General features: G+C 51.2%; 1 protein-coding gene and 1 pseudogene across 1 annotated transcript; one reads left to right on the top strand and one right to left on the bottom strand.

Moving 5' to 3' along the window:
- Nucleotides 1-3,999: 3,999 nt before the first annotated feature.
- On the top strand, nt 4,000-4,171 carry LOC112883219 (annotated as a pseudogene).
- Nucleotides 4,172-5,075: 904 nt separating this feature from the next.
- Nucleotides 5,076-7,710, bottom strand: LOC112883218 (cytochrome P450 71A1-like). Its single transcript, XM_025948491.1, has 2 exons — nt 6,711-7,710; nt 5,076-5,929 (listed from the first exon to the last, which is right to left on the bottom strand). Exons 1-2 carry the CDS (start codon nt 7,632-7,634, stop codon nt 5,294-5,296), a joined length of 1,560 nt encoding a protein of 519 aa, XP_025804276.1. The 5' UTR covers nt 7,635-7,710; the 3' UTR covers nt 5,076-5,293.
- Nucleotides 7,711-16,041: the final 8,331 nt, after the last annotated feature.

The following is a 16,041-nucleotide window of genomic DNA, read 5'->3' as shown; positions in this document are numbered from 1 at the left end:
CCCGCTGGAGCACCATTCTCTCTCGCCCGGCGGGGATGGGTCCGGTGGCCGGCGACCCGGCGTGTGGTTGCGGAGGCCGGCTCCGGTCATGAGCTTCACAGTGCAAGGACATGCTGCAAGCGTCGGTGAAATCATGCCGATAGCCGACTGCAGCGGAAATCTGTTTCCTCAACCGCGCCTTTTTCCAGAGGGTTCCTGAACTAAAACATGGTTGGATGGGTCACTCACTGGGATCATCCAACACAAAAGGGTTCTGAGTACCCCACCTGGTGCGACAGCACAGCGTATGAGATCGACGGCACGGCACGTCCGGGTTCGGGCTCCCGGGTGGTAGCGTACGAGAATAGACTGCACAGAACGACGGAGCTTCGATAAAGACGGGACTGCGCCGGCGGCGACGCCCCATTCCCGGCCTTCCCAATCACACAGGCTCCGAGGCTCACCAATCACCATAGCGTGCCGCCGCGAACGCGAACTCCCTTCACCAACCACGATGACGCGCCCTGATACGTCCACGTCGGTCCCCTGGGACCCCACAGGCAAGTCTCAGCTCGCCAACACGATGGGTGCGCCGGTGCCCCACCGTCAGAGAGGCACTCCGCGCCCACTGACCCGGCAACGGAAAAGAAAAGCAGAGGAGCTGGGGCCTCGGCGGGGCCCCAGGCGTCAGCGGCGCCCGTACCGCGGGCCGTACGGCGTGTCTCCTCGCCGGCCCACACGCACGTCGGGCGCGGGCCCCGCACTTCCTCAGTCAGTCACTCACTGCGGCGCAGCGCGCAGCGCCGCAGCCCCAGCACTCGGAGTCTCGCCGCTGCTGGGTGCTGGCTGCTGCCCCGCTCGATTCGAGAAGGAAACCGGCGAGGGACGCACGCGGCGTTTCGATGCGCGCTCGGGCGGCGCGCTTCATCCTCCGTCGCAGGCCTCCGGCGACGCGCGCGACACTGTTGCTCTGCGGAGCAGCGGCGCCGCCGGCGCAGTAGTCGTAGTTGTGGTCGCTGCACGCCTGCACCTGCACCGCACCCCGTTTCAATGCACGTCACGCGCCGGATGCGCCCTGCCGCCGGCGTGCACCCGCCGACGCGTCGTCGCGCTCGCCAGATGGCCGAGGCGTGGTGGCTCCTTCCCGCGCCGAGGCCGGGGGTTTCTGCTGGTACGTAGCGGTGGGAGAACCGGAGGCCGGCCGGCTTTTTTTTTTTGGACCAGAGACCCTCAAGAGATAATACGGAAAATACACACCTCAGGAGATGATACTACCACATTATTAAAGACCAGATCATTTCTGATCAGCCACAGACTCCAAGCAACACATCCAAAGAAGAAAATAACAGCATGTCTCTCTTTGGTGGCCACACGATCTAAGATGTCTTCTTGAAAGCTCTTGACGCTAGATGGAACAATGGGCCAACCAAAGACTTCTCTACTAAAACAAAGCGAGGCATTGCACAACCGAAAACAATATGGTACGTGGACTCAAGTTGACCACACATCTTGCACTCAATTGGCCCCTGCCAATTACGGAGCTTTAGTTGTTCCGCCGATTTGATCTTGTCATTATAAACTTGCCATAGAAAAATTTTAATCTTTAATGGTAGGCTAGCCCCCCAAAGATCAAGCATGTGTTTAGTACTCACTCCAGGAAACAAAATTTCTCTATATAGAGATGAAGTAGTAAATTCCCCCGACTTCTCAAGGCCCCAAGCGACAGTATCTGTATCATGTGACGAAATTGTTCCTTCCATCAGGTCTAGAAGAGCTTCCCATTCTAATTCCTCTTCTTCCCCAAAGTTTCGCCTAAAAGTCAGATTTACGTCACCCCTCTCCCAGAACTTGAAAGACAGACCAGCTTTGTTGGTAGCAGATTTCAAAGAGCTTATGGAAAGCCATTCTCAGAGGGCATTCCAATGCCCAGACATCATCCTAGAATCTTGCATTGTTCACTATGTGCTTGATACCACGCTGACAGCTCTGTTTTGCATCATGCAAACTTTTCCGGAACCGCGAACCTCCTCTGTATTGGCAGCCAAAGAAACTTTTGTCACCTAAATATTTCTTCCTTAGTAGATCTAAGCAGACATTAGAATCACCACGCTCTAATTTGTATATCCACTTAGCTAATAGGCATTCATTCATCACTCTTGTATTGGTAAATCCTAACCCCCCAGCCTCTTTGGGGGTCATCAAACTTTCCCATTTTGCCATATGATATTTCTTTTTTAAACCTGGGCCATGCCAGAAGAAATCCGATCTCGCTGTGTCCATTTTCTTATGAATTTCTTCTTGCAGCGTATAGACCCCATGGAATAATTCGGGATAGAACTTAAGCACGATTCAATCAGGATCATTTTGCCACCACTTTACAGATTACAGCTTTGCCATGTTGGTAACCCTCTTGAGCGGGGCCGGCTGTTTTACGCCGCGTTGCTGGAAGTAAATGCGATACGAGATTTACGGAGGCTGTACAGCAAAATTAGATTTGCAGAGAAGGCAGCAAGGCACCAACGGCTCGCACGGCGCGTACAAACGGCAGTACAGCCAATAAACCGCGCCGCCGTGGACCGTGGTGGTCCTGCCGCGGCACGCCGCAGCGTCGCCTTTGGGGCACCCTCGCCCGGTTGGCCCCGCCGGCAGCGAGCCAGCTCCTGGCGCCGTGGGGGCCGCCGACGTGGACGGCAGCGTGCGGACGTGGGGCCGCCGGCCCCGCTCCGCCCGCACGCCCATCCACGGCCGCCGGCCGGAAACGGCTCGTTGACGTGCGCCACTCATCAGGCCGGCAGCAGCTGCGGCGCCTGCGCCGCAAGCAGGCAGTACCAGAGCCGGGTTGGACGCGGCAGCGCTTTGTCCCCCTCGCAGGCGGGGTAGGCGCGGCGGATTCCGATGGGCCTGCGTCGGGTGGGCTGCAATCCTAGTACTCGTGTAGACGTTTTAGTTTTTTTTTTCTTTTTTCCTTTTTTGAAAAAGGAAGAAGACGTTTTAGTTCATGGAGAACTTGAAAAACCCCCCTGCAATTCAAAATTTCAACACAGTCTTAACCGGAGATACCGCAGAATAGTTTCCCCTTCTCTGTTCGTTCCTCCATGGCAATATGGCATCCTAGTATGCCACCCACATCGATCGAGCGAGAGCTTCCCGTTACCGGCGACCCCGCGCAGGTGCAGCGGCGCAGGCCTCGGCAGCTTTCGCCAAAGCGACTCCATCAGGGGGCCCCGGCGCACTGCTTCGCCTGCGCCCCCCAGATCTGCCTGTCTGTCTCGTCACGAGTCGCGCTTGATCCCGCTGGACCGCATGTCCCCCCGAGGCGGATACGAGGTTTGGCCGGCCGTGCGATGGGACACGCCATTAAGCCCTCGCCTGCTGCACGCCTGCACGTCCCCTGCCGGAGTGCCGGCTGCCCGCTCGCTCGCCATCCGGCTGGGCCTGGGCGCCTGCTGCCCGCGCGCCGGGGCACGTGAATCCCCTGCCGCGGCCGCACGCAGCGCGCTGCGATCTGCCGCAGGGCAGCGGGCACGGAGTGGCAGGCCCCCAATCCTTCCCGGCCCGGCCGGCGGATCGAAGCGCGCGGCGCACCCCTCGCCGGATCCGTTTCAGGCGACGGTGCTCAGGACAGGTAAGGGTAAGGCGTGTAGTTGAGTCGCGCGTGCACCGTGCGGCGCGCTACAGTAGCAAGTAGCAACGCGCATCTTGCGTCGCCTACTTTACCCTCTGGCCGGTCCCCGGCGGCCTGGGCTGGTTTCAGGATATTCAGATATTGGGCCTAGTCAACCAGTATGAGGCCTACTAGTGAAGCAGGGACTGGGCCCAGTGAACGAACGAGCTAAGTTGTAGCCCGACAATCTAGATGGCCTTCGGACCGATTCTGCGAGTTGGGCTGGACGACATGCTGTGCTTCGAAATGTGTAAAGGGTAAAGCTGGCCCGCAACTGTCATTCCGACTGAGACCCACCACCATCTGAGCACGAGCCCGGCGGAGGCAGAGGAAGAGACCGAGAAGCGGAGCCGGTGATGAGGGCGTTCGATCCGTGGCCGGTGTTCTTCCGCCGGGAGTGGAGTCGCAACTGGCCCTTCCTCACTGGCTTCGCCGTCACGGGGTACCTCATAGCCAAGATGACCGCGAACTTCACCGAGGAGGATCTCAGGAACTCCCAAGTTCGTCAAGGAGCACAAGAGGCACTGACCACCAGAAGGGATTCTCCGTTTCACATCGCGTTATATATGGAGATCGTGATGCGGTTCGGATGAAATTAACCTCCCTCCTTTTTTTTTCTATCCGAATGCACGCGTGCTATGATTCATTTTGTGATCTAAATAAAAGGGAATTTGGATTGTTGAACGAGAAAGATTCAACTTCTGGTTTTGATGCCTTAATGTTTGATCCAGTTTAATCTTTCAAAAAAGAAAAGTTTGATCCAGTTTACTGTCTTATATCTGGAACTATCTTTCTATGTGTAGGCAAATGAGAACATTTGATGGGTGGTGTTCTTAGACTATTAGTTTCGCTGTTGTTTGGAAATTGTATCCGATGATTTTGGATTTGGTTTGTCAAATGAACAGCTTAGTTTGAGTAGAGGGGCGATGATAACGCACTTTTAATTAGGAGCAGTGCGGAAATTTTGGCTGAGAAATTGGCGGTTTGCTTCGTGATCAAACTAAAGTTAGAGCGGTAACAAAATTTAGGCCAAAGGTTAGAGGTTGTAGCCATACAAAATTTTGACCATGACGCGTGGAGCAAACATGTCAAAATAAGACTTCATCCCTAAAGAACACATAGTGGTTGTTTGCTTTGAGTCATCCCATGAATTTTGTTAGGATAAACCCATATTCACTATTAAGCTTAATCTTGTTTTTGTGAGGGATGAGGAAGCGAACCTATTTTCATTATTAAGCTTAATCTTGTTTTTGTGAGGAATGAGGAAGTGATAGATCATCTCATTCCATTCCTCGTACCAAACAAAAACATGCAACACCGCCTGGATCTCCAAACCCGCTCACACTACGGATTTATAGTTGAGGTCAAACACAACGTTTACCAGCTCGGCTTATAAAATCAGTAAAATGCTCATCAATAAAAAGAAGTAGTATACTCAACCTGTGATAATTAGGAGTATTTTTCTGTGTTGTGTATATAAAAGTAAGGGTATAACTGAGTTACAACATTATTCCACACTATGGCCACGAGGCCACACACGACGCAAGCCTAATTGGAGAAAAACATTACAGCGTAAAACTACAGCAACAGCGGGAGCAGCAAAGTGGACACTGGACAGCACCTATACTGAACAAACCACGCACGCATCTATCAAGCCTCGGCGGAGTAGAGATGTGCCGGCAGCTTGGGCTCGACGACGGCCTCTAGCGGGAACTTGCGCGGCGTGGACAGCCCGAAGATCTCCTCCATGCTCAGCTCTTCCTTGGTCACGCCGTCGGGGAGGCTCCACGCGAAGCCGTGCAGCAGGTTGGCGAGGCTCACCTGGATGACCTTCAGCCCGAGGCTGTACCCGGGGCACATCCGCCGGCCGGATCCGAACGGCAGCAGCTCGTAGTCCTGCCCCTTCACGTCGAGCTTGCTGCCGAGGAAGCGCTCCGGCATGAACTCCTCCGGCGCGTCCCACAGTGCCGGGTCCCGGCCGATGGACCACACGCTGACGAGCACGCGCGTGCCGGCGGGGATGTCGTAGCCGGCCACGGTGGCGTCCTCGCGGGACAGGCGGGGCACCAGCAACGGCGCCACCGGGTGCAGCCGCATGGTCTCCTTGACGATGGCGTCGACGTATGGGAGCTGGGGGATGTCCTTCTCGGTGACCCAGCGGCCGCGGCCGATGACGTGGTCCAGCTCCTCCGTGGCCTTGGCGATGACCTCGGGCTTCTTCAGGAGCTCCGAGATGGCCCACTCCACTGTGACTGCCGAGCTCTCCGTGCCGCCGGCGATGAGGTCCTGCACGTGCCATTTGAGGTTGTGGTTAAGCGAGATTCTTGCACGGCGGATAGTAAAATTGAACAAGTTTCAAGTGGATGCTGTTGCTGTTGTCCATGTTCGTTCCCCCCCTACTAAACGAAGCACTTGTGCAGTTGGTGCGACGTATCTATCAAGTAGTACCAACTAGCTAGCCCATCCCAAGAACAGTTGAGACAACGAGCCAATCAGGTCCGGGGATCACTGCTTCCAATCCTGAAAACGACGAGATGGCGGGCCACACACCCATAAGGCCACACACATGGATCTCAAGGTTCTTCGGAAGTTTCAATGAACAAGTAACTAACTAATCAATGGACGCTGGCCAGGCCACCTGAAAAATATGTGTTCAGTAACCGTGTGTTTTTGTTCTTTAGACACGTTTCTGACGACACGTGTCTAACTCCCTAGGGAAACTGATTTTCTATTTCTCGCATGATTCTTGAAGTAGTTTAACTAAGCAATTAGTTATTGTACTGAGAGGTTTTGGCAGGTGGCCGACGACACTGGAGCCTTGTTTATATGGAGACGCACATCGTCAGATTACGTTGGTCGGTGATTAGTTTGTCGGCAATTGATGTTTACTCTTGGGAAATGGTATCGTGACACTGTAAAAACTGTCGCAATTGACAGGGAAAAGAGGTAGTGGGTGGAGCTCTTAGGAATTGTAACGAATCTTGTGCAGATGTATGCGAGCAAAACAGAAATAATGGAATCAGAATCCTAGTGAAGATTTGCATAGGAACCGTATACAACAACTCACCTGAGTAAAAGCCTTGACGCTTTCCCTGTCGAGCTCGACCTCCAGGGTCGGGTCGTCGGCGATCTGCAGCAGCACGTCGACCATGTCCTTGGCGAGGAAGCTCTTGCCCTCGCGCAGCCGCCGCTGGTTGTGCTCCTCCACTACGTGCTCCAGGAACCGGTCGAACATCTTGCTGAGCTTCTTCATCCTCTTGATGTACCCCTGCAGGTCCATCCAGTCGAGCCACGGGATGGAGTCACCGATGTTGAGCACGCCGTTGAGCAGGAACAGCTCGTCGAGCATCCACTTGAACTCCTCGGGAGTGGTCACGGAAGACCGGCCGGCCACCACCTCCTTGTCCAGGTACTTCTTGCCGAGCACCATGCGCGTGATCACGTTCAGGCTCACCGTGGACAGGTAGTCCTTGAGCATGACGGCGCGGCCGGAACCGGACGCCGCGTGCAGGTTGCGCAGCAGCGCGCGCACCTCGGCGGCGCGGATGTACTCGTACGACTCGAGACGCTTGGCGCTGAAGAGCTCCGTGAGGCACATCTTGCGCGCCTGCCGCCAGTAGGCGCCGTAGGGGGACCAGGTGATGTCGCGGTAGTTGTAGGTGGTGTACTTGCCGGCGGCCGTCTTGGGCCGGTCCGTGAACACCACGTCGTGGGTCTTGAGGAAGAACTTGGCCATGTCCACGGACGAGCCGACGACCACGGGGAACGATCCGAACTGGAGCTGCATCAGTGGGCCGTACTTCCTGGAAAGCTCATGGATGGAGCGGTGCGGGAGCGCGCCCATGAGGTCGAGGTTGCCGATGATCGGCCACGGCTTGGGCCCCGGCGGCAGGTTGTACGCGCGGTGGCCGCGACGGCCGAGGACGGCCTTGAGAAGCATCACGGTGGCGAGCACCACGCCGAGAAAAGACACCCATGGAGGAAGCTCCATTGGGACGCTGCGGCGGGGCTAGCTGGCGCAGACGGCTGTGGTGGTGATGGAAGACTGGAAATAGCTGGTAAAGTGATGAGTTGAGCTGGTGAGGTGGTGCCGGAGCATGTGGGTTTCTTATAGCCGGGCGAAGCGGTGGAGCGCGTGCGGAAGCTGCAGTGTCACTTGGTGGGAAAGGACAGGGAAATCAGAAACGACTTGAGCCAAAGATGACGAGGGAACGACGACGACGCTGGTCTCCCGTGAAATGCGTGCAGAAGCTTCTGCAATAAGCTACAGACTACAGAGTACAGAGGCAGTTAGCACTGGCAGATTGTCCGTTGAGGCAGAAATTTCAGTCTGTTCTGTGCTCTTTATTCAGAGCAGTATCCTGCCTGATTCAGCTTTCACGTTTCACCCTTGACATACTCTCAGGGGTAAAAAAAAAAACGGTGACAAAATGCTAGATGATGCAATGTTGTCTTGCAGCAGATAACCCGCCATTCCTGTCTTGCGATCGACGCAGATTGTGCTATATCCATACATTATAGTTTTGCAAATCTTGATACATTTCAATAGACTCCAACGGTGAGAATAGCATATCGCTAAATATGTAAATCTAGAAAATTACTTTGTCAATGATTCGTAGTTATTCTAAGGGAGCCAACTTGAATTTTTTTTTCGAACCTTCTTTTCTCTTGCTCCTTTGAAGTTGGCTAGCTCCAACAAACTTTAAGAACTAGAATCTAGGTTGGCGACTTATTTGTTCCTAACGGCCTTGGCGATATGCTCATTGTAACAGAATGGCCAGGCTTTGGTCGCGGCGGCAGAGATGGGTGGCGCTGCTGAGGCAATGTTGTGGGGCGGTGAAGGAATGCCGGTTGGGCAATGTTAGGATAGGAGCGTCGTGATGACATTCACAAAGCTAGGTTGTTGTAGATGTTCTAAAAAATGCAGAAATACCAAGATTTGTTGTTGTTGATCATGCACTAGAAGTGGGTGCGTCTTCGGCACAAATGCATCAGACTTTGAAAACAGTAAAAATCCATCCAAAAGTGCACTTTGAAGTTTTTTGTAAATTTTTTTTGAAACTTGGTATGCTCATAGTTCATTTTTGATATGCTTTGTTGCAAAAGCTGAGGTTCAAACTTGTTTTATTTTAATCATACGTAATGACAAATTTTAGGTGAAAATGCACTAGATGACTTTTGCAGCCAATTATACCAAGACATGAACTATGGATTGTGCCATGTCTTTTTCAGTGATGAGGTCTGGAGTTGGAGAACACAGGTACCAGACTGTTCATGGCCACATGGTGTGGCATCAATGATCAGTCAGTATATCAAGGCGTTCCACCCAAATCTTCACGAAGCATGGTGGTCCCTCTTTCCGCACTAGAAGTATATATGAAGCCCTTTCATCGCATTAGTATGAGACGTATAAATCAAAAAAAAAAGTGCCGTGCAGATTGTGACCAGTCCGAATTGTTGAAACGACTCGATGTAAATTTGAGACGTCAATTCTTTTGAAGTGGGATTTTTTTCGTGTGTGCGCGCGCGCCTGGGGACCAACTTTCCAGTGCGATATATGTCGAAGAATTTAGTTTGGAAAGATATATTTATCGGTGAATTGAAATTCGCATCAGTCGACAAGGCATTTTCGCCGAAGTGCGAAAGCAATCACGAACACTCGAGACTTTGACATTTGACTCGAAATTGCACCGCAAAGTACTGACTCAGCAGCAAGTCAAGTCCAAAGGAAAGGATTCAGAGCGGGCAACATGCTTTGATGCAATTCGCGGAGCAAGTTGCATTTTCTATTGTTAGCTGATGGTACTGTAGTCACTACTAACCTGTTGGTCCGTGTGGGCTCCACGAGCTCCTCTAGAGTCTAGACTCCCTAGAGATCTTTTAGAGAGAAACTCCAAGGGGAATTGCTGGGACAGCGGAGAGAAACACCTACTGCAATTGTTTGTATGACTTCTGGACCACATTTGAAACGGTTGACTGACCATGGACTAACCAATGCACAGATCTGAAAGGCGATTCTTCTTTACATGGAGTTTGCTTTGGCGACAGCGATGGGTTTGCCACTTGATGTAAACAAAAGCTCTTGTTTTTTGCCCTTGCTTGATGCCACACGCCACTCTGTCAGGTTCCTGATGTGCCATAGTTTCTCAAGGACCATATAGCACTGCACATTTAAAATTGAGTGCAGTTCGTTCCTATGCTGAAGGCTAGACCTTCGCCGGCCATTTTCTAACTTTTCTTGAACTCTTTTGATTGGATATCCTTCTGCAATCATACGTAACAATTTACCGTCAGACCTTGTGAATTACTCATGGTATTAACATAGGTACTTTTCTCGAAAATTTGAAAAGATAACTAGCTATGGAGGTGAAATCTAACTAGAGTCATGGCCTCATAGGCAACCAAATGTTAATACAAAAATCACTGACGGGTTACCGGGCGTCCACATCTATAGGTCAGTGATATCTTTCAAAATTGTAGATGGGCCATATAATTTAGACGGCTATCTGCAAAAGAAATTGTCTTGACGGGCCCTACCAAAAATATGTCAAAATGTCCGCTTTTGCAAAAATGAACGGATGGCCTAGAGTTCACGACATACACAGCGGTTTACGATATTGTATTTTTTTAAAAATATGTTACAAACACTCACAAATACGCACGCATACTCACTCTTAACTACACGCGTGCAACTCTACCCATATGAGCAACTTCAAGAGATCGAACTGCTAGATCTTAAAATTGATGAAGTCCCCACATGCGCCTCGCTTTGGACAAAATATTGCATACCACGAATAGCGCCGGTAAAATCATAAAACAAATCTAAATGCAATAACTCAAGTGGAAATGTTCCATCGCGAGCACGTTAGACGCTCATTTTGCAAAAGAAAACGTATATAAAAGGATGGTGACACTCTAAGAGAGGGTGAATTAGGTGTTTAAAAAAACTAAGTTTCCAAGCACATATAAAAATCTAATCCAAAAATCTATTTAGATATGTACTAAGTTTTTCTATGTGTGTTGCCATCCCTACCGTTTAAAAGTTTTGCACCTAAGTTCCAATCCTACGAACTACACATGGCAATTCTAGGAAAGATAAACGTGGAATGTAAGTGCAAGAAGTAGTGCGGAATGTAAATGGTGGTAGTGTGAGACCCGGGGTCACGAGACTATGTACATAACGTAGTTTAAAGAAGTTTAAGAGATTAAGTCCATCTTATCTCTTATTTACCTCGTTTATCTCTTATTTATCCCATTTAAGTAGGAGATAAAGCTAACCGATACAGAAGGAATCTACCCGAGATATGTTCTGGTACGATTCCTTAGCTCGTATTGGTTAGAATTCTTGTAACCCTGACCTCCCGGATATGTAAGGGAGGACAGGGACCCTCTTAAAAGGAAGATCTCCAGATCATTCTATACCAAAGGCAATACAAACCACCACACAGGACGTAGGGTATTACGCACCTCGCGGCCTGAACCTGTCTAAGTTTTGTGTTCCTTGCACCTTCGAGTTCCTGATCTCGGCGACTCCTCACCTAAAACTTACCACCTTGGGCATATCCCTCGGTGGGCAGCCGGTAAAACACCGACAGCTGGCGCGCCAGGTAGGGGTACTCGTCGACGATCCACCGGAGAACTCGATGGCACTAATCATCAATCAGGTGAGTCACTCCAAATATTATTACTAGATCAATCTAGTTTTTTGTGCGGCGAATCAAATTTTTTTTCTTCTCTGTTCCTAATCCGCACGCCATGGATCAATTAACTTACTGGGCATCGGCTCACCACTCATGCCTGTTGACAATTCAACTTGCTGCTACACGCACGGGAGGGCTACCATGAAGCTTCACGAATCAACATTCTTCGCTCAAAAGTACACAAAAAATGTACGTGAGCACTACTACACCAACGCCCGGCCTTATCGACCCGCCGACGACTACTTCGACTACTCGTCTCGACTAGAAACTAGTCGAGGGCGAGCCTCCCAGCAATGACTACATCAACTACTTGTCTCAACTTGAAAACTAGTCGGAATCGATTCCGACTAGTCGAACTTCATCAACAAACCGTTGCAGCTCCATCAACGAGCTCCACGGCTTCGTCGACATTCGTCCACAAATCAAGCTAAGTGACTTATACCTTTTCCGATTTGTTCTTCGCATGATCGGCTACCTTTTTGGGTACGCCTCTCGACGGGCATGAAACTCTCGGGGGCTACTCCATGATCGACTACTCATCCGTGTACGACTCTCGATGGGCATGAAACCCTCCAGAGCTACACTTCGCCGACTACTTATCCGTGTACGACTCTCGACGGGTATGAAACCCTCCAGAGCTACACTTCGCCGTCTACTTATCCGTGTACGACTCTCGATGGGCATGAAACCCTCCAGAGCTACACTTCACCGACTACCTTTGCGCACTGCGCATCCTCTTTGTCGCATGACGACTACTTTCTGCGCGTGTCTCCTGTTAACGGTCGCTAATCTACTCGGGTAGCTTATGCCTTAATCCGTGAAACCTCGGCTCTTTTGTCACGCCTAACGTCTCTACGCGTACACAAGACAAGAATCTCATACACACTATGAGCAACGGCTAAAACAGGACCAGGTGCTTAAACCTAATAGGTGGACTGCTCGGGAGATTTAAATGGCCTAAAAAAGAGCTCGACACAGCAATTTTTACACCGAATAAATTTTGGTGTCTTCACAATATTACGGAGTACTACTCGGTATCTTCGCATTATGCTACATAATGTATGCATTAAGCTTCGGCAACAACCCTCCAGGCAGCACGGCGTGTCATCACAGTTCCGCTAGTTTCCAGGCTCGGGGGCTGGGCGATGCACACTACTCGACATGGTTCCTTCGGCTCTCCTGGCTCGTAAGCTCGGGGGCTGGACGCCGCAAAACTACTTGAAGATGACTCATATGAAGACTGAGAGTGCAGAAGAAACTCTAAGTCACCGCGCGGTTAAATAAACCAGCGGGAGGCTCAATTTCACTATGCAGAAGGCGAAGAATTTTTCTTAGGATTTTAGAGTAACACTGCATGCCACGACTTTTGGATCCTTATTTCCAAACATGAGAGATTTGGATTCAAGGTTCGGGGGCTGTGGTGTACGTGGCATCGACTACTTATTTTTTAAATTTATTTAAAAAGTAAGGAGGATTTAAGACTAATTCGACCCTCAGCCTGATTCTTCGATTCAACCTAAGGCTCTGGGGTTACTCCATATGGAGTGCGATTTGTCAATCGCACGCCATATTAAAAATATAATTCAGGCATGAGCACCTCATAGCTTCGACGCAACCAAGTAAGTACTCAAAGAAGAACTTCAAGACGGAGCTTCAGAAGAAGCCGAAGACTACTTCGAAAGTAATCGAGAAGCCTGCAGTACTCAGCTACGAAGAGCTCGGGGGTTTGTCAGACCTGGGGCCACGGAACTATGCACATAACGTAGTTTAAAGAGGTTTAAAAGATTAAGTCTGTCTTATCTCTTATTTACCTCGTTTATCTCTTATTTATCCCGTTTAAGTAGGAGATAAAGCTAACTGATACAGAAGGAATCTACCCGGGATATGTTCTGGTACGATTCCTTGGCTGGTATTGGTTAGTATTCTTGTAACCCTGACCTCTCAGATATATAAGGGAGGACAAAGACCCTCTCAAAAGGAGGATCTCCAGATCATCTTACACCAAAGGCAATACAAACCACCATACAGGACGCAGGGTATTACGCACCTCACGGCCCGAACCTGTCTAAGTTTTATGTTCCTTGCACCTTCAAGTTCCTAATCTCGGCGTCTCCTCTGCTAAACTTACCACCTTGGGTATACCCCTCGGTGGGCAGCCGATAAAACACCGACACCTGTCAGCTACCTTTTCTAGATATTTGTGTCCTCATCTTTTCCATTGACTTTGTCAAGATATCCAGCTGTGCTGCTCACAAATAGCACTTTCTATCAATCCGTAGATAGATCTTCAATCGTGTCTACTTTTTATGGCTTATTTGCCATGTCAATCCTTACTACTTCCTCTTCTTCGATGATGCTTTTAACATCTTCTTTGATGGGGTCTGTGCTAGAATCTGCCTAGCCATTCTTGAGGCTGACTCCAACGGAGCAGCCATCCGGGCAGGCAAAGCAAAAATGGCTCCCACGCGGGTACTGTAGCGCTCGGATTGGTGTTCCAACGGATCAGCCATTTGAGCCAGCCAAAATAGCGGCAGGAGGGAGAAGCAGCTAAACTGGATGGTACTGTAGCGCTAGCGATCGACGCCGCGCCCCTGGGCCCCCTCCCCCACCCCCGTCGCGTCCCCTCCCCGCGGCCGCGCACCGGCCCCGCTCCCCTCCCCCCCCCCCCCGCGCGCCCCTGCCCCCGCAGCCCGGAGCCCGCCGCCGCCCGCCCCCCGTCTTGCCGCCGGCCCCACCCTTGCCCCCGCCGCCTTCCGCCCGCCGGCGCGCCACTGCCCCCGCCGCCGCGTCCCCTCCACCTCCGCCGCCGCCGCGCCCGCACCCCCCCTGCGCCCCTGCCGCCTTGCAGCCGGCCCCGCCCCTGCCCCCGCCGCCTTCCGCCCGCCGTCGCGCCCCTGCGCCCCCCCACCCCCGCCGCCCGGCCCCCGCCCGAAGCCCGCCGCCGCCGCGTCCCCTCCACCTCCGCCGCGTCCCCTCCACCTCCGCCGCGTCCCCTCCCCGAGGCGGAGCTCCTCCTCCGCCGCCGCCGCCAGCCCGCCGCCGCGCCCGCACCCCCCCCCCCCGCGCCCCTGCCGCCTTGCCGCCGGCCCCGCCCCTGCCCCCGCCGCCTTCCGCCCGACGCCGTGGCCCTGCGCCCCCCCACCCCCGCCGCCCGGCCCCCGCCGCCGCCACGTCCCCTCCACCTCCGCCGCCGCCGCCAGCCCGCCACCGTCGCGCCCCTGCGCCCCCCCACCCCCGCCGCCCGGCCCCCGCTCGAAGCCCGCCGCCGCCGCGTCCCCTCCACCTCCGCCGCCGCAGCCAGCCCGCCGCCGCGTCCGCACCCCCCCCCCCCCCCCGCGCGCGCCCCTGCCGCCGCGCCCCCCACCCCCGCCTTCCACTTTCCTTTCCGTGGCGCGAACCAGCCTGGCCCCAACGTGTCCAGCTATTTTAGCTGCTCCGTTGGAAATAGCAGCTCCATCGATGGCAATGTAAATTTGACGGGGCAGCCAAACTCCAGAATGGATGGCCCAAATGGCTGCCACCCGTTGGAGTCAGCCTGATAATAACTAAAAAATTTGTGACCAAATAGCACAAATAGCTCTGCTTCATCCTTTTAAAATTGCTTATCCAATACCTAATAAATGAACAATCTATTAATATATAATTTATGTATTTCCTTACAAATATAGTTGTTTATGCCTTTTACGATATTGCTTCACGTCAACCCTATTGATTAGTTGTAATTAGTGTCCCTAGTTTGGACAAACGGTGAAATTATGAGCAAAACATGGTAGTGGAGTTTATGTTTTACTTCAATTTCTGCTCCTATAAATCCCTTATTCCATTGCCATTGTCTCTTACTTTCCCGTATCGTATTTGATATAGATTCTTTATTTATCTTTTTAATCTAAAATTTAGTTATTATGAATTACATTTTATATGAATCATATGTTTAGATCTTTTTCTTTCCAAACACATAAGAAAATTAACCACATACTGATTTACTTATTTATTTTTGTGAAACTTAGATATTTATTTATATCTAATTGACATAGATACTCACTTGGTTATCTTAATTTTAGAACCATATAAATTATTAATTGAGATTTCACGATGGCATTATGGGAAGATGGACCTGAGACTTTCGTGGCATCATAATTCCAAGATTAATATAAATAATTTGTCCATGTATGGTAATTTTATTTATTTAATATAGACTATTTAGATCTTCAGAAAATCCAACAGTGTGTGTTCTTCTTTTTTTATTAATGTGGCAACTTTATAGACCGTTAGATCTTTAAACAGCGTGTATTCTTCTCCTTTTCAGTTGACTAATTGCTGAGCAAATTGTTTGAGCGGTATGGCCGGGAGAAGATGGAGAACTCTCCAAATACTTGTGATTCAGTTTACGAATCGGCCAGAAAAATCTGTGCAAGACAAAGCTAACTGTAGCAATTGTATTAAAGTTCTATTTATATATTGAGCGTGAGAATATGTGTTAGAGTCGGTCCTGGGACCTGAGCAACCAAATTTTGACATTTCAAGAAACGGACATGTGTTTATGATGTGACCTGTCCTTTTTTAACCTCAAATGGAGTAGGTTAGCTTCTCTTTTTTTCCACATGACTGGAAACATACATACGGAGAGATGGAGTCCTATTACATGTAGACTTTTTACGCCACGAAGACAATGGAGTCCAAATCTAATAGGAAATACTA

This window comes from Panicum hallii, chromosome 2 (assembly GCF_002211085.1).
Source record: "Panicum hallii strain FIL2 chromosome 2, PHallii_v3.1, whole genome shotgun sequence".
NCBI lineage: Eukaryota > Viridiplantae > Streptophyta > Magnoliopsida > Poales > Poaceae > Panicum > Panicum hallii.
The sequence above is the reverse complement of the archived record's forward strand: the minus strand, read 5'-3'. Positions and strand labels throughout refer to the sequence as shown.

Bases quoted from the DNA above. Each gene is read 5' to 3' on its own strand.
- LOC112883218 (XM_025948491.1), bottom strand. From the start codon at position 7,634: ATGGAGCTTCCTCCATGGGTGTCTTTTCTCGGCGTGGTGCTCGCCACC. The intron at 5,930-6,710 runs GTGAGTTGTTGT...TGGCACGTGCAG, and splicing joins GCGTCAAGGCTTTTACTCAG to GACCTCATCGCCGGCGGCAC.